At 36.8% G+C, this 25,611-nt stretch overlaps 1 protein-coding gene across 3 annotated transcripts in view; it reads right to left on the bottom strand.

Annotated features, from left to right (window-relative positions):
* LOC126195408 (gastrula zinc finger protein XlCGF57.1-like) overlaps positions 1-25,611 on the bottom strand; it is a 201,697-nt gene that overhangs the window by 33,540 nt on the left and 142,546 nt on the right. For all 3 annotated transcript variants that reach the window (XM_049934004.1, XM_049934005.1, XM_049934003.1), the window contains 3 exons: positions 13,311-13,452; positions 1,864-2,043; positions 1,699-1,775 (listed from right to left, as the gene is read on the bottom strand). In XM_049934004.1, coding sequence (XP_049789961.1) covers positions 1,699-1,775; positions 1,864-2,043; positions 13,311-13,452 — 399 coding nt within the window. The remainder of the gene's footprint in view (positions 1-1,698; positions 1,776-1,863; positions 2,044-13,310; positions 13,453-25,611) is intronic.

Here is a 25,611-nt window from a genome sequence, read left to right as displayed (position 1 = left end):
TACTAAATGTAAACTATTTTCCAGAGCAAATAAATCTGGGTCTTTCCTTGTGTGTTAATAGCTGTTACATGTGGCCTATATGTGTCATGTCTTGTTCTCAATTTCATCATTTCATCTGTATGTACAAGGTGTGTTTTTTAAGTAAGGTCCATTTTGTTGTAGACACTAGTAGTTCGCGCGCATACTGCAACAAGTGTGTGCGTCGTGTACTGCCATGCCTCGGGAAAAACTGTGCTCAGTTTCAGCTCTGTAGCCAACATGTACGGTTCTATTCTGTGCTTTCAAAATGTTTAAGACTATCAACTCGCCCGCCGTGTGTGAGGTTCCATCAGTGATATGGTTTTCGTCAGCAAGGAACCTGTCTACTGTAGAAATTGATCAACAGATTTGCGAAGTGTACAGTGATACTGTTATGAGTGAAAGCAAAGTGCGTAAGTGGGTACAAGAACTCAAAGATTTCCGTAACAAAGTCCATGATGAGGACTGCTCCAGTTGCCCTTCTTTGATTACAGACGATTTGGTGGCTTTAGTTGAAAGGATTTGTGAGAACAGGCGCTTCACAATAACTGGTCTCTCAAATGAATTTCCAGACGTGTCGAGATCAGTGCTTTACAAAATTATTTCTGAACACCTAAAGTTTAGGAAACTACGATCCCGTTGGGTCCTGAAACTCCTAACAGGGGACCACAAAAACCAAAGATTTGAGTGTGCGATGAAGTTCTTGACACATTGTCACGAAGAAGGTGACAGCTTTTTGAGTCAGATTGTAACTGGAGACGAGACATGGGTTTCGCATATCACGCTCAAATCGAAGCAACAGAGCATGGAATGGAGACATACACACTCGCCTGTAAAGATGAAGGCCAAACAGACTCTGTCTCAGTGCAAAATCATGGCGTCGGTGTTTAAGGATAGGCATGGTGTTTTGTTGGTTGACTTCATGCAAAGAGGAACCACTATCAATGCAGAAGCGTACTGCCAAACCCTGAGAAAGCTACGCAGAGCAATTCAAAACAAAAGACGTGGCATGTAGACAAATGGAATTGTCCTTCTCCATGACAATGCAAGACCTCACACTGCAGGTCAGACCTGCAATTTATTGGACAGTTTTGGCTGGGAAGTTTTAGACCATCCACCCTACAGTCCTGATCTTGCACTGAGAGATCACCACCTGTTCCTCCACCTCAAACAGCAACTCAGTGGCAACCGTTACAATGATGACGATGACGTGAAAACAGCGATGAACTATTGGTTATCGGAGCAGGTGGCAAGTTTTTATGAAGACACTATTTGAACATTGGTTGAGAGGTACGATACGTTCTTGAACAAACTAGGCAACTATGTCGAAAAATAGAGTGAAGTATGTACTTTCTGAAAATAAATTTACTTTTTTGAAATAACTTTTCATTGTGTCCTTATGTTCAAATGGATCTCACTTCAAAAATACGCCTTGTATATCATGAAATTTACTATGAATGTTGTCATATTTACATATTACTTTTTCATTAAAGATGCAAGAAAGGTTAATGCCTATATACTTACAAATTTTTGTTTTGAATAGCATAACTTACTTCATATAATCATAAGCAAGTAGTCTGGAAACTGGTTTATGACAAACACACATTGAGGACAGTATTCAGAATGTATCAGTGAATTTCCTTACATAACAACATTAAGATAACTGATAAAATGTGATACCTTTGTATGTGTCAAAAGATGTATCTTCAATGAAGATTTCATGGCAAAGCTCTTCTGGCAAATTGGGCATTTGTGTGCTAGAAACATGAAAAGAAAGAATCACAGTTTTTGAAACAAGATTACAAGAAAGCCTACTACAATATACTACATAACGGTTTCACATACCTTTTATGCCTGAGTGTAGAATAGTGTGACGAGCCAGATCTTCCTTTCGGACAAATGTTTTTGAACATTGCTCACATTCATATGGTTTTGCACCTTCATGAATATATTTCACATGCATAAGAAGACGAGATCTGCGATTGAATGCCTTGCCGCAATGGGAACATGTGAACCCATTTTCACCTACACAATCGTAATCAGGAGTGAAAGACAATATTTACATATCTGTTTACTGTGAAAATGAACTATACTAAAAATAAGTTGTGAAATTAAAAGAAATGTTTGAATCTATTTGATGTGCATATAATTTTTTTAGTCTCCCCCACACATCATACAAACATGAAAGCCAACATCAAATATGGTTATTCAGCTTTTGGTTGCAATATGCAAGACATCATTGGTGGAGAAATCATCCTAAAACACTGACATTTGAGTTTCAAGACATTGCTTGATTAGCAAACTGAATGTACAGTGTTACTGTACATTTATTCTGGTCAGTTTATGAATTTGCTGCATGACCACTAAAGTATGGGAAAAGACACAATGTTAATATATCATTTCTGGCATCCTTTACCTGTCTTCCAGCAAAATAATGGGAACAAAACAGATATTGAGATATTTGTCTACTACATGAAAACATTGACAAAACCAAAGTTGAACAAGACATAATATTTCTATTTAAGAATTTGCACGAAAAAATCTGCAAGGACAATCTAATGTGTAAAATGAGAACTTTTGTGCTTCCATTTCAGAGAACACACAAGATAATGAGAATAAAGTAGTAAGCACAAAAGTCAAAAACAGCAGCAATCAGCACACGGATACAGTACACACTTAAATCTTTTGACGGCAGCAGTAGGCAATGACAACTTAATCACTCTACCAGGAATCAATAAGAATGCCTAGGATGAATAATCTTCGATTTTCGTATGAAGCGATACCTGTCAGGTACCAGAGACAGTCAAAGGTCATGACAAAATAAAACCAACAGAATGTCTCAAGTAAATGCATGTGCTTGTCACTGAAAAATTACTGTAACTGGGAAACATATGTGATATTGATGGTTCAGAGCAATACTATTATAACTAGCCTTTCTTAAACGTTATTGCATGATGAATTGAAAGTTCTAGTATTTCCCAGAAATCAACCTGGAAACTTAAACTTGCAAATGCTGCTTAAAATATCTTGTTGTTCCATTGTTATTAAGTACTTTGTACCAAAAAACTTTCAAGAAGTTACCGTTCTAACATATCTTTCTAAAGAATTCAAAAGGTTGGTATGAATGTAGCAGACCAATTATACTTCCATAATTTCACTTGCCTGTGCTTTTATTTACAGTTGTTTTGGCTGTTTTATCAGGGTTGTCTGCTGACTGCCCATGGACAACATTATCTACCCCATCTGAATTCTCAGTTATGAGAGCCCGCACTAATTGGCAGTCATGTGGAATAATAATAATAATAATAATAATAATAATAAGAAGAAGAAGAAGAAGAAGAAGAAGAATTCCTCATGACAATATAACTCCATTGATTTATTATAATAGGATTGCAATATTACTAAATGTATAGAGTAGTCCAATAAATTAAGCTTACGCACACATTTTCCTTCGTACCTGAAACCAATGGTTCACTACCATCACTTGCAGAATTATGTGATGGTTGATATTCTGATGAATCATCGACACTGGAATTTCTTCTACAGAAGAATCACCACTTTTCCCATCGTCAATATCTAAACAATAATAATTGTAATCATAATATTTTAGACCAATCTGTGCCAATAGTGCTTAACGTGCAGCTGTATTATTACCTTCTTGATTATTTTTTGTTTCCTACACTTTTTGGTAAGCATGTGGAATTTCTATATAATAATAATTTCTCATGACAGAATAACTCCATTGATTTACTACGACATTTTTGCAGTACTGCTGAATGTATTAGTGCAGCCCAATAAATTAAGCTTAAACTCATTTTCCTTTGTACCTGAAACCAGTGATTCACTATCATCACTCTCAGAATGATGTGATGATTGATAATCTGATGAATCGTCTGACACTGGAATTTCCTCTACAGAAGAATCACTACTTTTTCCATCATCAATATCATAATAATAATAATATAATAATAATATTTTAGACCAATCTGTGCAATAGTGTTTAGCCTAGAACCACATTACTATATTACCTTTTTGACTGTTGTTTGTTCGCTGTTTGGATGAAAGACTACTCCTATGGAGCACACCTTCAAGTTTTGCGTTTTCTGATGAAGAGTCTGGTTACTTTTTCTAAAGCCATTTGTAATATTAATCTGGAATGTCTCATTTTATGCTTTCAACCAAAAGACAGAATGTAGGCTAGGTTAGGCTATACAGTCAATTGGGATAACTATGTACCACTTTTTACCATTTTTGAAAATACTGGACATAAAATAAATTACGCTTCACAACAGACTTTCTGACATTTTACATCTATAGTTACTGAGTGCTTTGAAAAGTGAAAAAGTGTGCTAACTACACCATATTAGAGAAAATTTCATTTTTAATGCTGGTACAAAGTTACACCATCGTTAGGATAACTTTAGACCAGTCTCAAAAAACAAAGAATTTTTCCTATTTCTAGTGCTCTGAGTAAAATTAGATTGTGCTAGAAGGAAATCAGGTGTTAATAAGAGGTAAAAACAAACAGTGTGAATTCAATACTACAGGTTTACTTTGAAATATCAACCTACTTGTATCGACCTGGTATTGTTCAAATTAAATCACTGTCACCAGAAACGATGTTCATAGCCAATGCCATTAAAGCATAATCATAAGCCTAAGAGCTTGTAGGACATTGGAAATACAACTGAAATATTAACTAGAAATCATGGAGGTAGTAAAACTGTTACTTTTAGTAAAAAATAATGCAAGTAGATGAAGCAGCAGCCATCTGAAACAAATTTGATAAGTAGCACAAAGATACCATGACTGATAAAAGTTACCCTGATTGACTGTATACACCACAACACATTGTACTGTAACCTGATTCATTGGTTGTTACTACAATACCTTTAATATGATCATTCAAGTACAGTAATCATGCTTACAGCACTAATGACTGGTTGATACTACACAATAAACACAGCACAAAATGGATAAATATCTTCAAAAACAATCTGCTGCTTCAATTTACTCCTTTTCCTGTGCATTATAATGACAAAAGGGTTCAGTGATACCAAAGTAATTGTGCCGTGATATACAAACTTGGTTTTTTTGTTCAGTGAAACAAAATCATAAAAGGTAGTTATGTTAAAAGGCAACCAAGCTGCTGAAGATAAGAATGCAAAATGATTGTAAAGGCAGTTGCGATGGTATTACACTGAGAATATATGAAGTTTGTACTTAATATGTTTGGACACCTTCTTTGTATGATGAATCAGTAAGCGGGGCAGTTATGATTTTATTTCACAGACAAAACATTAGCTTGGACAACACAGTGGCACTGTAACTTCATTTTCTCCTAAAGTGTAATTATGATAGTACTGCTCTGAATCGTATATCAGGTATAAAATATATCCATTACCAAAAAATATCAGTTTCTAATCCACACTCTAAAACATTGCCATCAAAATAGAACATACATATTAATCCATTAAAGGACATTTTGAAATTATTCCTCTCAACTGTTTTTGAAAAGTATTCAGTTTATTATATATTGCATGATTGGCCTGTTTCTGTCTTACATACCATTTTCACATGCAATAGGTGTCAATGTCTTGTACAAATACCCTGTTACGAAACAGTGGATATAGCCGAAAACAAAATGAGCACATAACGTGCAAGGATCAGAACTAAAACCAGAAAGGTTCCTGCCTGAAGTAATAGTCATATTCATTACAAATTTTGCATTACAGGACACTATAAGTACTAGCTTTTGTTGTTGGACACCTTTTTGAAACAATTATTGTGATATGTTCTTACATCACAACAACGTTAGAAGTAACCATTAAAAAAAGTGTAGAGATGGGGGGGAAAATAACTTTTCGTCAAAATATTTAAACAAAACACGAAATTTACAATTTAATTGATAAATATACTGTTGTAAGGAACAGGTCAATGAATTAATCAAAATTTAAATAATAATTGAGCTGCTACTGACTACAAAAGTTTTAAAAGAAAAAAATGATAGAAGCAACAACTCATCTGCAGATAATGGATAACTGCTGCATTTCCATTTTAGAGCCACCCTGTGACGAAGCAAGCTGGGATAATTTTAAGTCCCCTTTTGTTTTGCCATGTGCCTCCTTAAATTAGTTTTTTTTTCACTTTTAACTAATTACCATTAGCATATGTGAGTACAATCTGCATTTTCATATAAGAGAAAGGTTGGCTCTCAGTTTTAAAGAATATAACACCAGATCTAACTTTGTGCTTAGCTTTATGTATGTAATTGATGTCTAATTTATTTTGACTATTCCTAGTTCGTATCTTTCATTACAGGATGAAATCAGTAATTGTTCCATAAATTAAATTCTATTGTTTACTTGTAAACAAATATAAATTCTGTACTAATTATAAACATTTGGAAGACGAAATACTAGTAATCTTAAAGTATCTTTTTAGCTCTATACGAAACCATGTTAGCAAAGCTAGCCCTTAATTAATTCCCAGGTAATTAACAGTTTTGTCAAAAGTATTGTTTACGTAACAATATCAGTTAATTTCATCATTTAAACAATTAATTCGGCCTAACTCTTGTAGTAATATCAAGAGCTCAGATGGCAACCCAGTTCTAAGCAAATAAGGGAAGGCAGAAAGGTGGAAGGAGTATATAGAGGGTTTATACAAGGGCGATGTACTTGAGGACAATATTATGGAAATGGAAGAGGATGAAGATGAAATGGGAGATAAGATACTGCGTGAAGAGTTTGACAGAGCACTGAAAGACCTGAGTCGAAACAAGGCCCTGGGAGTAGACAACATTCCATTAGAACTACTGATGGCCTTGGGAGAGCCAGTCATGACAAAACTCTACCATCTGGTGAGTAAGATGTATGAGACAGGCGAAATACCCATAGACTTCAAGAACAATATAATAATTCCAATCCCAAAGAAAGCAGGTGTTGACAGATGTGCAAAATTACCGAACTATCAGTTTAATAAGTCACAGCTGCAAAATACTAACGCGAATTCTTTACAGACGAATGGAAAAACTGGTAGAAGCGGACCTCGGGGAAGATCAGTTTGGATTCCGTAGAAATGTTGGAACACGTGAGGCAATACTAACCTTACGACTTATCTTAGAAGAAAGATTAAGAAAAGGCAAACCTACGTTTCTAGCATTTGTAGACTTAGAGAAAGCTTTTGACAACGTTAACTGGAATACTCTCTTTCAAATTCTGAAGGTGGCAGGGGTCAAATACAGGGAGCGAAAGGCTATTTACAATTTGTACAGAAACCAGATGGCAGTTATAAGAGTTGAGGGGCATGAAAGGGAAGCAGTGGTTGGGAAAGGAGTGAGACAGGGTTGTAGCCTCTCCCCGATGTTATTCAATCTGTATATTGAGCAAGCAGTAAAGAGAACAAAAGAAAAATTCGGAGTAGGTATTAAAATTCATGGAGAAGAAGCAAAAACTTTGAGGTTCGCCGATGACATTGTAATTCTGTCAGAGACAGCAAAGGACTTGGAAGAGCAGTTGAACGGAATGGACACTGTCTTGAAAGGAGGATATAAGATGAACATCAACAAAAGCAAAACGAGGACAATGGAATGTAGTCAAATTAAATCGGGTGATGCTGAGGGGATTAGATTAGGAAATGAGACACTTAAAGTAGTAAAGGAGCTTTGCTATTTAGGGAGTAAAATAACTGACGATGGTCGAAGTAGAGAGGATATAAAATGTAGACTGGCAATGGCAAGGAAATCGTTTCTGAAGAAGAGAAATTTGTTAACATCGAGTATAGATTTAAGTGTCAGGAAGTCGTTTCTGAAAGTATTTGTATGGAGTGTAGCCATGTATGGAAGTGAAACATGGACGATAACCATGTTTGGACAAGAAGAGAATAGAAGCTTTCGAAATGTGGTGCTATAGAAGAATGCTGAAGATAAGGTGGGTAGATCACGTAACTAATGAGGAGGTATTGAATAGGATTGGGGAGAAGAGAAGTTTGTGGCACAACTTGACTAGAAGAAGGGATCGGTTGGTAGGACATGTTTTGAGGCATCAAGGGATCACAAATTTAGCATTGGAGGGCAGCGTGGAGGGTAAAAATCGTAGAGGGAGACCAAGAGATGAATACACTAAGCAGATTCAGAAGGATGTAGGTTGCAGTAGGTACTGGGAGATGAAGAAGCTTGCACAGGATAGAGTAGCATGCAGAGCTGCATCAAACCAGTCTCAGGACTGAAGACCACAACAACAACAACAACTCTTGTAGTAGAAGAAACTGTTAAAATGATGGAAATTTTTTTATGTATTCAGTTAATTTAATGAGTTAAGTTTTAATTGTAATTTCTGTAAATTAAACATCGAACAATGTGTAGTTTGAGTGCCTACTATTGCGATGATATATATGGGCCCGATTTTTTGTCACGAGACAGTCAGTCCACAGCCGAGTTCCAGACAATAAAACTGTGTTGGTTAGAACAACAACAATGCTTCAATTTAACTGTGGAATAAGTGTTAAACAATTAGGCCGTGTGTAAAAACAATGACAGTGTCTGCTCTATATGTATCTAATTATTCTTCAAGAACTGTGAATTTTGTGGTTAGGTTTTACTGCTCGTAGATGTTCAGAAGGATACTATTGTAGCAGTATGTGGAGGTTTGCCTGCAAACTATCAATGAGGCTTATCAAAAGTTACACAATACTGCACTAGCCATATCACTATGTATTATTGGGGGGTTGTGAACAGCAAAAGTAAAACACTGTGGAATGTAACTGTGCTTCTGTCAGCTACATTACTTACAGTAGTCAGTGTCCAAATTACAAACCCCATTTTTCAGCCAGTGTAGCAACGCAGTATGTCAACACTGAGGATAACAAACGAAGAAATAAAGCAGGTGGAAGCGCTTCCCCCTACTTATACCTCCCGAGGAGATCACGAATGTAAAATTAGAGAGATTAGAGCGCGCACGGAGGCTTTCAGACAGTCGTTCTTCCCGCGAACCATACGCGACTGAAACAGGAAAGGGAGGTAATGACAGTGGCACGTAAAGTGCCCTCCGCCACACACCGTTGGGTGGCTTGCGGAGTATGAATGTAGATGTAGATGTAGATGTAGACATGTGGTGCCCTGCCGGGTGAGGATTATTATAGGTAGCCACAATAAAATAAGGTTTCGCAAACTTTGAAAACTGAAACCAACAGTGGTTTACAGTGAAGAGGTGACACAGCCAATCAACGCTGGAGTTACATAACCAAGAAGTATGACAGCAGCCAATCAGCGAGCTGGTTCTATGGAAGCAGCCACTGAGTACAGGAGCAGCCAATCAGCACGCAGGTGGACACACATGAATGGAGGTAAACAAGACACCTTGCCGAGAGAATTACAACTTGCCACAGCCGAGCAGACAAGGGACTGTGACTACAACCACAACAACAACCACAGCAGAGCAGCAGCTGATGAGTGATTAAAAAACAAGGTAATTAACTGCAAAAGCTGTTTTATATTAAGTGATAAATAATGAGCTGCCTTAACGAACAAGACAGTGTGACTATGGACAAATCTGTAGATGTTAAGTTGTTAAATGAATAGAAGGACCTAAGTGATTGGTTCTGTAGCTGATTATAAATCAGACATGAATGTAACTTTGAAGGTTGGGGATGAAAGTCCTATTGCAAAGAGCAAAATGGACAAAAACAGTACCGAAGTGGGTGAGATCATTAAGGTTAAGAAGGAGGAATCCAGTAGTGACAATCAGTAAGAGCCAAAGTTTATGACATATGGAGAAGTGGAAGCGATGTTAAGGTATATTATAAATAATATAAATATGAAAGAAGACATTAATAATTTGAGAGAAGACTTAGCAGGGTGGAAAATAGTATAAAGAAAGAAGTACATAATACTAATGAGAAATTAACATCGAGTAGTAAAGGTGTAGGAGAGAGAGAGAAACTTTGTGACGACGATAGTAGGAAGGTGGAGATTTTCAAGAAACAATGTGCTGAAAATAAGAGTTAAACTTGAGAACGGGATTGATCACATTAGAAATGATTCAGAAACTGAGGTAGAAAACAAGTGTGCAGTAGAGGTAGAGGAAAAACTGGAATAAGTAAATAAAACTGTAGATTCAAAATTGATTGAAATAGAGAAAACATAGGAAGAGGTACTAAATATAAATCATAGTGTAAGTGAAAGTGTGTCTGATTCTGACTGTAAGTGTAATGATGATAGCCATGACGAATCCAGTAGTGATGAGAATGGGGTATTTGAATCTGTAATTGATGATGAGGGCAATGTGTTTAGTAAAGAAAGAATTAAGGAGGATTTGTTGTATGGCGATCACACGATAAGTAACAAGCAAATGTGTCAACCTGTGTGTGCCAGAAGGTGTACAATATATACATGTTTTTTTACTGGACAGTGGTAGTGACTTGAATGGCATTTAACAGGCATTTTCTGAATCTATTAAGAACACTGGGGGCATGGTAGTGATGCAAATTTCTAGAATAAAAATTGTTGGTGCTACTGGTAAGCTATTACAGAGTGTGAAACAAGAGATACTATTAATTGTGGAATTGGCAGGATGGTTGTTGAAATGCAATTTCTTGATGATTCAAAATCTCAGCATTTATGTAATGTTTGGAACTAATTTCTTGGTCAATTAGCTGGTAGGGGGTTCAACATTCTGTGTTGGATTCATTATGTGGTGACAATGCTTATCCCAGCTGTCTGTCTCATTTTTAATGTTCCACGAGGCAGTCAAACTCTTCTCCTACCCTATCTGTAGTTTATAAGTGTATCACAAACATTTTATCTTCTACTTTCAAGTGATTTTGTGCAGTAGCATACTTTAGTATAGAAATATGTTAGAAAAATTTTCTTCAGTGTTATCTAAATATATATTTATATTATATATCTAAAAACAAAGATGATGTGACTTACCGAACGAAAGTGCTGGCAGGTCGACAGACTCGCAAACAAACAAACACAAACATCACACGAAATTCAAGCTTTCGCAACAAACTGTTGCTTCATCGGGAAAGAGGAAAGGAGAGGGAAAGACGAAAGGATGTGGGTTTTAAGGGAGGGGGTAAGGAGTCATTCCAATCCCGGGAGCGGAAAGACTTACCTTGGGGGAAAAAAGGACAGGTATACACTCGCGCACACACACACATATCCATCCGCACATACACAGACAAAAGCAGACATGTCCTTCCCCCCCCCCCCCCCCCCAATGTAAGTCTTTCCGCTCCCGGGATTGGAATGACTCCTTACCCCCTCCCTTAAAACCCACATCCTTTCGTCTTTCCCTCTCCTTTCCTCTTTCCCGATGAAACAACAGTTTGTTGCGAAAGCTTGAATTTCATGTGATGTTTGTGTTTGTTTGTTTGTGAGTCTGTCGCCCTGCCAGCACTTTCGTTCGGTAAGTCACATCATCTTTGTTTTTAGATATATTTTTCCCACGTGGAATGTTTCCCTCTATTAAATTCTATTTATATTCTGTCATATTAGTTATAAATAATGATTCACAAGAGGATGGAAGAAAAGAAAGTGATACCATGGTTAAAGATTTTCTGTCAAACAAAAAGGTAAGTTAAACTGAAAATGAAAGGTGTCAGAATGTGTGGAGGATAATTAATATCTGAAGTAATGAGCTCATTGGTGCAGCAGCAGAGACAGTGTGCAGTGTAAACCATCTTAAATATGAGGTCTTAATATTAATTTTGGTATAAAAGAAGTTTTTGTGTTCAATGCAATCAGTGTATGTGAGATAACTATTTATCTGTGTCAAGGTACAGCCTCTTCTAACATTAAGGAATTCCAACTTTAAACATAGTTGCCTGGAGTAATGCGTGTGGAAAGAGTAAACAAGGTTTGTACGTATATCGCCCTTCAGGCTAGACTACAGTGAAACAACAGTTTGTCTAAGTCTTGATTTTGTCTGATCTGTAATGAGAGTTAAGTTTGCCTTAGCATAAGGATCTGTTACTGTGGGGTGTTTTTCAGTCGAAACAATTTTGCATTAGATAAGCAGAGCAGGTGTTTATTTATTAGACAATGCAACAATAAAGAAATAATAAATAATGTTAGGGTATTAATGGTTAGGGAGCCTGTCTCTACTGTATGGATATTTTTTGAGAATGCACTCCACTAGCTAACAAGGTAAGAATAATGGAGCTGACAGGCAAGATTAATGAAAAAGGTAACTGTATACAAACAAATGTTGTGTAACTTTACTGATTATCTAATTGTGAACTAGGCAGCATTGGGTACTGTTTATATTGTGCAATTCATGACACTGCAGCTGGGAATGGGAGCTTAACATAAAGAGCAATCTTTTTGTGAGGTGCAAATAATATAATGCTGCATCATTGGACCTATATGTTATCTGAAATCTGCTTTTTGTGTTCTGAGGAATTATGAGCTTGAAGAGGTAACACTGGGGTGAAGAACAATAATTTTGCTGATTAACTGCTAACTGTGGTGCTAGACTGATGTGAATATTTGGACAGGTCCACCATTTGGTAACATTTTGTGATTTTTGTGAGGATTTAATTTTCTGTTTGATTGAGAGTATTGCTCAGAGTTGAGTGGAGAATTAGGGCGAAGATTTATTTACAACTTCCGCCCCAGTAATTTTGATTTGAATAGTAACTAAGTTTTTTAATGGTGACACTATTTTTTTTCACAGTGTATGGTATTGCACATCTTGAGTTTTTACTAGAGGTAATGCACATCTTGAGTTTTTACTGGAGGTGATGCACATCTCGAGTTTTTGATATTTTGCAAATGGGAAAGAAACCCAAATCTTTCAAGTTTAACGAGTTTCAGACAGTTATGACTTAAGAGTAATGTTATGTAGTGTAACGTGCACTTGATTTTGAATTTTTACTAGTCCACACCTTTCATACTATAGTCATTTTTTTATAATTATAGTAATATCATGAGAACTATGTAATGTATGTATATTTATGAAGTAATGACTATTATTTGTCATTACTGTTGTTTTACATTGTAACTTTAATTTCAGAGTGAACTGTTTCAATGAAGCTTTAGAGACAACATATATCTGTCTTATGGGTTGCCTGAAGAAGCTGTGAAGCCTAAAAACTATTAAGCATCTATGACACTATGGTGTACTGTAAAACTGTTCATAAGATCCTGAAATTCATTATATTGTTACAGTCTTTTTGTGACTGTAATATTGAAATTATTATTAAAATTAACAGTAATTTAAGGTTAAATTTAGAGGTATATATAATTTATGTATAAATTGTGTAAAACTCTCTGTTCTTTTAAATACCTGTATGATGGAAAATGTGAGCTCGAAGTTGGGCAGACTGTATAAAACTCTTGCCACAGAACTGGCAGATATGAGGTTTGATACCCGTGTGCGTACGTATGTGACGATTCAGTGTTTCCTTTGCTGCAAATTTGGCATAGCACTGAAAAGAAGGATACTAACTTAAGTGATTTTCATGTATACAGGTATTATTTATTTACTTAGTTACATAGTTACTTGCATGACCCAGTAAATATTCTTTAAAAAATGTAATGGCTAAGTACATTAGATTGTGCTTCTTTTTTTCTTTCTTTTTTCTTTATCTTAAATTCATGATCGCTTTAGCAGACAGAACAAGAAATCACATATGACGCACAACTACACATCCCTATGTGGAAATGATACTTTCCACAAGGGAGTTAAACTTTATAACAAATTTCCCGTAAACCTAAAACTAAATACTGAGGTCAAAACTTTTCGGAACTTAATACTGTTATATTTACAGATCCACTGCTTTTACTCCATTGAAGAAAATTTAAATTTATGAAATGTTCTATGCAAATACTTAATTATGAAGTATATAATTTGTAATTTTTAACAAGTATTGATAGAAATCACTTTCACCTCTATACTTATAAACTGACTTGCTCAATGTCTTATGCATAAGCTGCTTTTGAAGACAACAGGACCAATACAATACAATACAATCCACGGATAATAATTGCAAACTCTCACTAAGATGTAGAACAAATCAATTTTACAACTATAGTAAACATATTCAGAGAAACATACAGAAAACATGTTTCTTATTTATGTGATTTCTTAAGTTACACTTTTTTTCATGCATGGTGATTAATTTATACTGAACTATGTTCAATCTTATTCTTGAAGTTTTCCTGACATAAAGAGTGTTCCATAAAGTTTTGGTATTGCAGTTGGATGTCATCAACATCTAGCCACGATATTTTGGCTAAAAAGCATTTAGCATCTTTAGGTGAGTGTTTTAGACAGTCTAAAATACTCACCTGAAGATCACTGAACAGTTGTTAGGCAAATTATTGTGGCAAAATGTCAACATCATCTGGCTGAAATCCTGAATCTTAAATTTCTCTTCTTCTTTTCACCACAAAACCACAGATACACATATACCATGCTACTACACATTCAAAAATTCTTCTATGGAACAGAAAGCATTCTCAAGATAAAATTTCATTTTGTGTTTGAAGTTAATTTTATTAGAATATTTATTCAGTTACATTACTGATTCAGTACAACCGGTAGTTGTTGTTGTGGTCTTCAGTCCAGAGACTGGTTTGATGCAGCTCTCCATGCTACTCTATCCTGTGCAAGCTTCTTCATCTCCCAGTACCTACTGCAACTACATCCTTCTGAATCTGTTTAACATATTCATCTCTTGGTCTCCCTCTACAATTTTTACCATCCAAGCTGCCCTCCAATACTAAATTGGTGATTCCTTGATGCCTCCGAATATGCCCACCAGCCGATCCCTTCTTCTAGTCAAGTTGTGCCACAAATTTCTCTTCTCCCCAATTCTATTCAATACCTCCTCATTAGTTACGCGATCTACCCATCTAATCTTCAGCATTCTTCTATAGCACCACATTTCGAAAGCTTCTATTCTCTTCTTGTCTAAACTATTTATCGTCCATGTTTCACTTCCATACATGGCTACACTCCATACAAATACTTACTGAAACGACTTCCTGACACTTAAATCTATACTCGATGTTAACAAATTTCTCTTCTTCAGAAACGCTTTCCTTGCCATTGCCAGTCTACATTTTACATCCTCTCTACTTCGACCATCATCAGTTATTTTGCTCCCCAAATAGCAAAACTCATTTACTACTTTAAGTGTGTCATTTCCTAATCTAATTCCGGAAGCATCACCCGATTTAATTTGACTACACTCCGTTATCCTCATTTTGCTTTTGTTGATGTTCATCTTATATCCTCCTCCTTTCAAGACACTATCCATTCCGTTCAACTGCTCTTCCAGGTCCTTTGCTGTCTCTGACAGAATTACAATGTCATTGGCAAACCACAAAGTTTTAATTTCTTCTCCATGGATTTTAATTCCTACTCCGAATTTTTCTTTTGTTTCCTTTACTGGTTGCTCAATATACAGATTGAATAACATCGGGGATAGGCTACAACCCTATATCACTCCCTTCCCAACCACTGCTTCCCTTTCATGCCCCTCGACTCTTATAACTGCCATCTAGTTTCTGTAGAAATTGTAAATAGCCTTTCGCTCCCTGTATTTTACCCCTGCCACCTATAGAATTTGAAAGAGAGTATTCCAGTCAACATTGTCAAAAGCTTTCTCTAAATCTACAAATGCTATAAACGTAGATTTGTGTTTCCTTAATCTATTTTCTAAGATAAGTCGTAGGGTCAGTATTGCCTAATGTGTTCCAACATTTCTATGGAATCCAAACTGATCTTCCTGAAGTTTTTCCATTCGTCTGTAAGGAATTCATGTTAGTATTTTGCAACCATGGCTTATTAAGCTGATAGTTCGGTAATTCTGCACATCTGTCAACACCTGCTTTCTTTGGGATTGGAATTATTATATTCTTCTTGAAGTCTGAGGGTATTTCGCCTGTCTCATACATCTTGCTCACCAGATGGTAGAGTTTTGTCAGGGCTGGCTCTCCCAAGGCTGTCATTAGTTCTAATGGGATGTTGTCTACACCCGGGGCCTTGTTTCAACTCAGGTCTTTCAGTGCTCTGTCAAACTCTTCACGCAGTATCATATCTCCAATTTCATCTTCATCTACATTCTCTTCCATTTCTATAGTTTTGGCCCCAAGAGCATCGCCCTTGAATAGACCCTCTATATACTCCTTCCACCTTTCTGCTTTCCCTTCTTTGCTTAGTATTAGGTTTCCATCTGAGCTCTTGATATTCATGCAAGTGGTTCTCTTTTCTCCAAAGGTCTTTTTAATTTTCCTGTAGGCAGTGTCTACCTTACCCCTAGTGATATGCACCTCTACATCATTAAATTTGTCCTCTAGCCATCCCTGCTTAGCCATTTTGCACTTCCTGTCGATCTCATTTTTGAGACGTTTGTATGCCTTTTTTCCTGTTTCATTTACTGCATTTTTGTATTTTCTCCTTTCATCAATTAAATTCAATATCTCTTCTGTTACCCAAGGATGTCTATTTGCCCTCATCTTTTTACCTACTTGATCCTCTGCTACCTTCAATATTTCGTCTCTCAAAGCTACCCATTCTTCTTCTACTGTATTTATTTCCCCCATTCTTGTCAATCATTCCCTAATGCTCTCCCTGAAGCTCTCTACAACCTCTGGTTCTTTCAGTTTATCCAGGTCCCATCTCCTCAATTTCCCACCTTTTTGCAGTTTCTTCAGTTTTAATCTACAGTTCATAACCAATAGATTGTGGTCAGAGTCCACATCTGCCCCTGGAAATGTCTTACAATTTAAAACCTCGCTCCTGAATCTCTGTCTTACCATTATATAATCTATCTGATACCTTCCAGTATCTCCAGGCTTCTTCCACGTGTACAACCTTCTTTCATGATTCTTGAACCAAGTGTTAGCTATGATTAAGTTATGCTCTGTGTAAAATTCTACCTCTTTCATTTCTTACTCCCATTCCATATTCACTTACTACGTTTCCTCCTCTTCCTTTTCCTACTGTCGAGTTCTAGTCACCCATAACTATTAAATTTTTGTCTCCCTTCACAACCGGTAGTGTCACCACAAAAATATTACAGTGTAACACAAAAATTTAAATGTTACCTCGCAGAAGATCAGCACATGTTACACTGACGTGGAAAATGTATGATAAAATACTTGTTTCTATAAATAAAGTTTAACCCAAAAGCAGAAAGTATATGTGTTGATAAAAAACTGTTGATTAAAACTTTAATTTTGCTTACATATGTCTCCACAAGACCCTTACACGTTTCTCAAGACTAAGTTCACAGAATCAACATGCCATTATCTCCTTTCTACTTTTTTTCCAAAATTCCACAGGAGCACTTCTGCATACCCTACTAATTTAACAGTATGGGTAGAAATAATTTGGTGGTTTTGGATTCATTGTGTTGTTCAGATACTTCCTTCTGGAGGCTTTTCATGACAAATTCTATAAGGAAGTAAATATATTTGGATGTGGGCAGCAGAATTCAAGCCTTAAACAGGAGATTGCTGAACAAATTCTCAGTCTGTTCCCACTTGACATTTTTTGTTTGGTTCAGTTAAGAGTAAAATAACATAGGCCATCAAGGAGTAAAAAAAGGAGGAGGAAAGAAAGAAACAGCAAGCTCCACCATGTTAATATGAAGTAACTACAAGCTGATAACCAGTTACATGTTATTACCTACTTCATTTCTTGTCTTTATTTACAAACAATATGCTTTCATTCTCAAAAAGGGTTTCCTCCATCACTTTCCTCTGTTTTTTAACATGGGGAATCCTGTAGGCATGAAAGATAATGTTTAATCATCTTTTGTTTGAGTTTGTTGCAGCACCTATCACCATCTGATACACAAGAAGGATTCTTTTTCCTATTCATCATCATTATTATTATTATAAAGTTATGGGGTGGGGGTGTCAGAAACCTTTTGTTCAAATAATCAGAGGTCCGCAGGGGTGGACTGACTTTTTTTTAACCATCGATATGGTGGTGTAGGTTAGGGCTCCAGACATAATACCCAGCAGCTGTTCATCAAAGCGGGTCCTGGTTTGTGAGTAGTTGATGAAAAAGAATGTTGCCTAAAGTTCTAGAGTCTTAAAAATAATAATATTACTCAGAGTGGTGGTGTAGCATAATAGTTAAGACTGATTCCTGATGTGTTGAAGGTTATGGGTTCAAGTCCTGACAGGCATTTTGAAATTTCTGTTTTTCAATCATTATCAAAATATTTTTTCAAATAATTGCTTTAAATGTAAGTCTTTCTTCTAATTCTTTGTTGCATCATTTTAATCATCATACTAACTTTTTCATTTAATTTCTCCCATTTTATCACTTTACACTTTCATCCACGTTATTGTATTCATTACTTCTATTCCGCATTCTGCTTGAATTTTGTTTTGTTTATAATCCCTTCTTTCATTTCAATTTCAACTGCATTACTTTGTCCATAGAGCAATAAGAATTTATGTTTTAATACTTGTGTGACAATTACCATCTACAAAATACACATCTTGTAACAAAAATATATTTTGACTCTATTTCACAGCCACTATAAACATTATTTTGTCTTTTCTTTTAACCAATAGCTCAGAATTTTCAAACATTTCAATATTATAAATAAAAATCACATCTAGAAAGATTCAAAATGAAAAATGAATGACAGGAAGAAGAATGAGAGCAAATAAAAATGGTAATACAATGATAAAACAGTGTGGCAAAGGATTAGATATGAAAAAATTACATTGAAAGCAATTAACTGAATAAAAATAGTGACCAAAGTCATTTAGATAAAGACTTAAAAATAAAAATTTCCAAGCACTAGACAGGACTTGAACGCACAACCTTCAGAACTTCAGGAATATATCTTGACCACTACACCACCCCACCACTCTGGACAACATTATTATATTTAAGACTATAGAGCATCGTGTGAAATTCTTTTTTGTCGATTACTTTCAAACGAGAGCACACATTGATGAATGGCTGCAGTGTGTGATACATGGTACCACAATCTACACAACCATAGAGAGGGTTTCAAAACGTCAATCCAACCTCTAGGGATCTCCCGTTCTCAGTGTTGTTATCATAACTTCAAGACTGCCTGGTGATTTGTGTGCCACTTCTTTGATTCCTGCCTCTTGTAATTATTTACCATTTGTCACTGAGTCCTGTTAATCACCCTGGTGTTACAAACATCTACATCTACATCTACATACATACTCCGCAATCCACCATACGGTGCGTGGCGGAGGGTACCTCATACCACAACTAGCATCTTCTCTTCCTGTTCCATTCCCAAACAGAACGAGGGAAAAATGACTGCCTATATGCCTCTGCACAAGCCCTAATCTATCTTATCTTATCTTTGTGGTCTTTCTGTGAAATATAAGTTGGCGGCAGTAAAATTGTACCGCAGTCAGCCTCAAATGCTGGTTCTCTAAATTTCCTCAGCAGCGATTCACGAAAAGAACGCCTCCTTTCCTCTAGAGACTCCCACCCGAGTTACTGAAGCATTTCCGTAATACTCGTGTGACGATCAAACCTACCGGTAACAAATCTAGCAGCCCGCCTCTGAATTGCTTCTATGTCCCCCCTCAATCCGACCTGATAGGGATCCCAAACGCTCGAGCAGTACTCAAGAATAGGTCATATTAGTGTTTTATAAGCGGTCTCCTTTACAGATGAACCACATCTTCCCAAAATTCTACCAATGAACCGAAGATGACTATTCGCCTTCCCCACAATTGCCATTACATGCTTGTCCCACTTCATATCGCTCTGCAATGTTACGTCCAAATATTTAATCGACGTGACTGTGTCAAGTGCTACACTACTAATGGAGTATTCAAACATTACAGATTCTTTTTCCTATTCATCTGTATTAATTTACATTTATCTATATTTAGAGTTAGCTGCCATTCTTTACACCAATCATAAATCCCGTCCAAGTCATCTTGTATCCTCCTACAGTCACTCAACGACGACACCTTCCCATACACCACAGCATCATCAGCAAACAGCCGCACATTGCTATCCACCCTATCCAAAAGATCATTTATGTAGATAGAAAACAACAGCGGACCGACCACACTTCCCTGGGACACTCCAGATGATACCCTCTCCTCCGATGAACACTCACCATCAAGGACAACGTACTGGGTTCTATTACTTAAGAAGTCTTTGAGCCACTCACATACTTGGGAACCAATCCCATATGCTCGTACCTTAGTTAGGAGTCTGCAGTCAAACTTTTTCCGGAAGTCAAGGAATATGGCATCCGTCTGATACCCTTTATCCATGGTTCGCAAGATATCATGTGAATAAAGGGCGAATTGCGTTTCGCAAGAGCGATGCTTTCTAAAGCCGTGCTGATGCATGGACAGCAACTTCTCTGTCTCAAGGAAATTCATTATATTTGAACTGAGAATATGTTCATGAATCCTGCAACAAACCGATGTTAAGGATATTGGTCTGTAATTTTGAGGATCTGTCCTTCTACCATTCTTATACACAGGTGTCACCTGCGCTTTTTTCCAGTCACTCGGGACTTTACGCTGGGCAAGAGATTCGTGATAAATGCAAGCTAAGTAAGGAGCCAATGCATTAGAGTACTCTCTGCAAAACCGAATTGGAATCCCATCAGCACCTGGCGATTTATTTATTTTCAACCCATTCAGCTGCTTCACAACTCCAGGGATGTCTATCACTATGTCCTCCATACGGGAATCTGTACGAGACTCAAAGGGCGGTATGTTTGTACGATCCTCCTGCATGAAAGATTTCTCAAATGCTAAATTTAAAATTTCAGCTTTCGTTTTGCTGTCTTCTGTTGCCAGGCCAGACTGATCAGTGTGTGACTGGATGGAAGCCTTCGACCCGCTTACCGATTTTACGTAAGACCAGAATTTCCTTGGGTTTTCAGCAAGATCTTTTGCTAAGGTATGACAGTGGTAGTGGTTGAATGCTTTGCACATCGCTCTTTTTACAGCAGCACGAATCTCTACTAACTTTTGCCTGTCCTCATTCTCCCGATCTTTCTTGTACCGCGAGTGCAACTGCCTTTGCTTCCTGAGCATTCTCCGAATTGCGCTGTTAAACCATGGTGGGTCTTTTCCATCCATAACCCACTTTTTTGGCACATACTTGTCCAATGCGTGATTTACAATGTGTTTACAATTTGCCCATAATTCTTCCACGTCCATTGTACCAGAAGTAAATGAAGTCGATTCATTTACTAAGTGGGATGCTAACAACTGCTTATCTGCTCTTTCTAGTAAGAATACTCTCCTAGCCTTCTTGACCGACTTTTTAACTTTTGTAACCATAGTCGTAATGACAACATCATGCTCACTAATCCCTGTCTCAACACTGACACCGTTGATGAGGTCTGGTCTGTTGGTGGCTACCATCTACATCTACATGATTACTCACGTCAGAAACAAACTGAATTACATTTATAAAAGAGTTGGCTTAATAACCATGACTCTACTTCACATGAATCATAAAAAAGGTCTTGCCTCTAACACGGCTGGATTAAGAGGTTTTTAAGCTTACTTTTTCAACGGTTCTTCTTTCACATAACAATAGTCAATGACACAATAGGCACAGAGCTGCATAAACTCCACAGTTCTTCCTCTAAAACATCTATGGATTGCCCGAAAAGTACTTGTCGGTGCGGTTCAACCGCTGTGTCTACTTTCTTCTCGTGACTGACTTTAAACCTGCACACACAAACATGTGACGTGCAGTAGGTAGGATTTTATCATCCCACACTCATATCTAGAATATCGTGTGTTCGATACGGTAGAAGGCTGAGTGGTTCCAGAATTTACACCCAAATTCTCGAATCACTATAGTCTCTGAATTACATTTTTCTTTCTTGCCATTTATACTAAACGTTCCTGCTCTTTCACTAAACTACTATCACACAAGTTGAACTGAAATTTGTTTACACACAGGAAACCATTTATAATCTGAAATGCAATGAGGAAGACATCTGCTGCGTGGGATGGACTTTATCAGCATTATAGCTTCAGGACCATAAAACGAAAGGCATAACTGTAACATTTCCCTTCCTGCTGTTATCAGCTACAAGAAATCATCAATGTATAAGAAGAACTTCAGTCTGAACACGAGACTTACAAGAATAGCATGTATGCCATCAAAAACTGGGTGGCCTCACAAATTATGAGTTACCTAAATCCAAATAGGGCACACAGAATGGTGTGTTAAACATCAACCAACATTGCTAATTTACTGACTCAACTGTTCTTTTTTGCTGCCTAGATTACTAAAAGACTATACTGGTATCAGTTGCAGGTTGCTATGTAATGGTTGTCAGGAGCAACAAAAAGGCCCCAGAAAATGATGAAAAGGAAAAAAAATATTGCTTACAACATTTTGCTGTTCATGCAGTAAAACTTCAGCACCAGACATGATGTTTTAATTTATGAGTCTTTACTACAGTACCGACTCAATTTGCAACATAGTTTGCATATAGTTTCCACATACTGTATAACTCTAAATGTATCTGCAAACTTACATCATTGCACGACATATAGTTCAAGAAACATTATGTCATAGACACTTAGATGTGTGAAAAACTAGTTTCTGCTTAAAATGGTGCACAGCAAAACTTCAACATCAGGCATGACATTTTAATGCATTATTTCTTTACTACTGAGTCTATTTGGAATACAGTTTGAAGACAGTATCTACACATATCACTGGATGTAACTGCAAAATTACATCATTGTACAACACATATTTCAGGAATATGACATCATAAACATTGAGATACATGAAACACTTGTTTTTGTTTAAAATGAAGTGCAAGTAACTCAGACTATATTCAACCAGTATTTCACAATGCAAGTGCTTAGTGACTTAGAACAAACTTTAAGCATAGTTGCAAAACTTTTCTAAGCTTTTTCTCGCCAAACAATTAGCGGTTAAAAACAAATTTCATGTTCTTTCTGTGAGTGAAGAGGCGGATTTAGGCCTAACATCGTTAAGGGATCATGAACTTTTGAAGAAACCTTATCAACAGAATGTTGATACAGGCTCTAAGTTCAGAATGAAGGAAAACAGTGACGGTGAGAAATTGAGCATGCCATCTTTTGCACGAAGTAATGGGACGAACGATAAAGACAATATCATCAAAAATGTAGGGCTACAACAGTGCAAACACGAAAGTGGTGTATTATTTTTAATGGACAGTCACAGCAAAAACATGATGAGACTTTTTGAAGAAAACAAAAAATACGACGCAGCAGGTATTGTGAAGCCAGGAGCAACTACATAAAACATTATTGGTGTCGACTTACACGATAAAATGTCAGGAAAAAAATGACTACATCATGTGTGTAGCGAGTGCAAATGATATTGCAAAAAACAAAACAAATAACTGCCTAATGGAACTAAAAAAGTTCCTGGAATGCAATAAATAATGAAATATAATAGTTGCAACTTTACCACACAGATATGGTCTAACGTATCACTTGTATGTCAACAAAGAAATTCAAAAAACTAACATTAAAACTAAACAAATGATGTGTCGGCAGCTGGGCCAACACCTTGTAAATAGAGGTGGCTTAAAGGGCACGCGAGACTAACGCAGACGGGCGTGAAGTACTGGAACAGGATACGTAATTAATGCTATGAAGAAAAGAACGGAGTTTCTCATATACTTATCTTTAATTTCTTCTTGTACATCTCTATGGTGAACACAAGTGAGACTCTAATTACAATCACTGTAAGGCTAATGGCGCCTTGCTAGTTCGTAGCCATTAACTTAGCTGAAGGCTATTCTGTCTCTCGGCTAATGAGAGAGAAAGGCTTCGTACGTCTAGTCGCTAGCTCTGTCGTCCGTACAACTGGGCTGAGTTCGAGTCACTCTCTCGAGACCTGCCTTGTGGTGGCGCTAGGTTTGCGATCACACAGTGGCGACACGCGGGTCCGACATGTACTACAGGACCGCGGCCGATTTAAGCTACCACCTAGGACGTGTGGTGTCTGGCTGTGACACCACAACAAATGTGTTCTTTGTTTGGAAAATGTAGCATCCTTGATACACGCAAATTGGACAGATGTCAGCATACCAGAAACGGGATGCATCTAAATAACGAAGGAAAAAACTTTGTGTGTAAAATGATAAATGAAATCATTGCTAAGAGGGAGAGAACGAACAGCAAAATTCAATGGACTGGTGTGGGACCAGTCTCAGCAGTAGAAGCAGCAGCATTTTCAAAAGCAGCAGAATCATCAGTGGCAGGACCAACAGCTGAAACATCAACACATGCAGCAGAAACTGTTGCCCGTCCTGCATGCAACAGAAAGCAAACCCAGCATTTTTTATGGTGAGTAACACAAGAGAAAAGGATTCATTGTGTGAAACATCTCTCTCGTGTGTTCAGTATTTGTCTTCCACATCTCAAGCAATACTATCAACCAGTGTACTGGAAAAAGCCACTCCTAACAAACAACATGCAAATGCGGCGGTGAGCAAAAATCAAATATTGTCTTTATTCCACCAAACTATATGTAGTCTCAAGAATAAAACAGACCAGTTACTAATATATTTAAAAGACGAGTGTGAAAGTGAGCCTGCTATACTGTATTTCTCAGAACATCATGTTATGAGTGGAATTCACATGCTACAAATTGAGAACTTTAATTTAGCTGCACATTACTGTAGATCTATTATGAGAAAAGGTGGAGTTGTAATATTTGTAAAAAACAATGTAGTGTATAAATCTCTAGACTTAAGCAAATACTGTGATGAACAGCATTTTGAGGTGTGTGATATTGAGTTAACACAAATAGTGCAACAGTTATTGTACTGGCTATTTACAGGGCAACTGCTGGAAATCTGAATGTATTTCTGAGACAAATAGAATCACTTCTGTCCCACCTATGTAGGTAAACTAAATCAACCATTGTTATGGGTGACTTCAATGTGGACTTCTTAACAGAAAATAGAAACAAAACACGAGATGTACTGTTACAACTTAGTACCAATGGTGGGCACTCCAACTAGAGTAACAGCCAGTTCTAGCACTTTAATAGATAATGTATTTGTAGATAGGGATATTTACAATAATTTAACTGTGAAAAATATTATAAATGGCCTCTCTGATCATGAGCGGCAATTCCTCACTCTAAACCAAATAAATGTACAAAGGAAAGAAAATTTCATTTGGATAAACTTTAGGACAATAAACGAACACACCATTGAAAGCTTTAATCAGCAATCATAGCTAGTGGACTGGTCTCCTGTGTATGCCGCAACTGATGTTAACTCAAAATTTAATATATTTATCAATGAAGTTACAAGTCTCTTTGAAGAAGCCTTTCCAAAAAAGTCAGTGAGAGAAACCCTGTTAAAATCGGGAAACAAGCCTTGGATTACTAAAGGCATCAAAATGTCTTGTAAAACTAGAAGAGAACTATATGCATTAGCCAAGAGATCAAATGATCCCAGTACGAGTATGTACTATAAACTCTACAATAAACTTCTGAATAAGATCATACAAGCAGCAAAGAACATGTACCTGAAGACAGAAATTGATTACTTGAGCAATAAAGTAAAACTATTTGGAATTTTGTAAAGAAGGAAACAAGGAAAAATGCA

This window comes from Schistocerca nitens, chromosome 7, assembly GCF_023898315.1.
Source record: "Schistocerca nitens isolate TAMUIC-IGC-003100 chromosome 7, iqSchNite1.1, whole genome shotgun sequence".
Lineage (NCBI taxonomy): Eukaryota > Metazoa > Arthropoda > Insecta > Orthoptera > Acrididae > Schistocerca > Schistocerca nitens.
The sequence above is the reverse complement of the archived record's forward strand: the minus strand, read 5'-3'. Positions and strand labels throughout refer to the sequence as shown.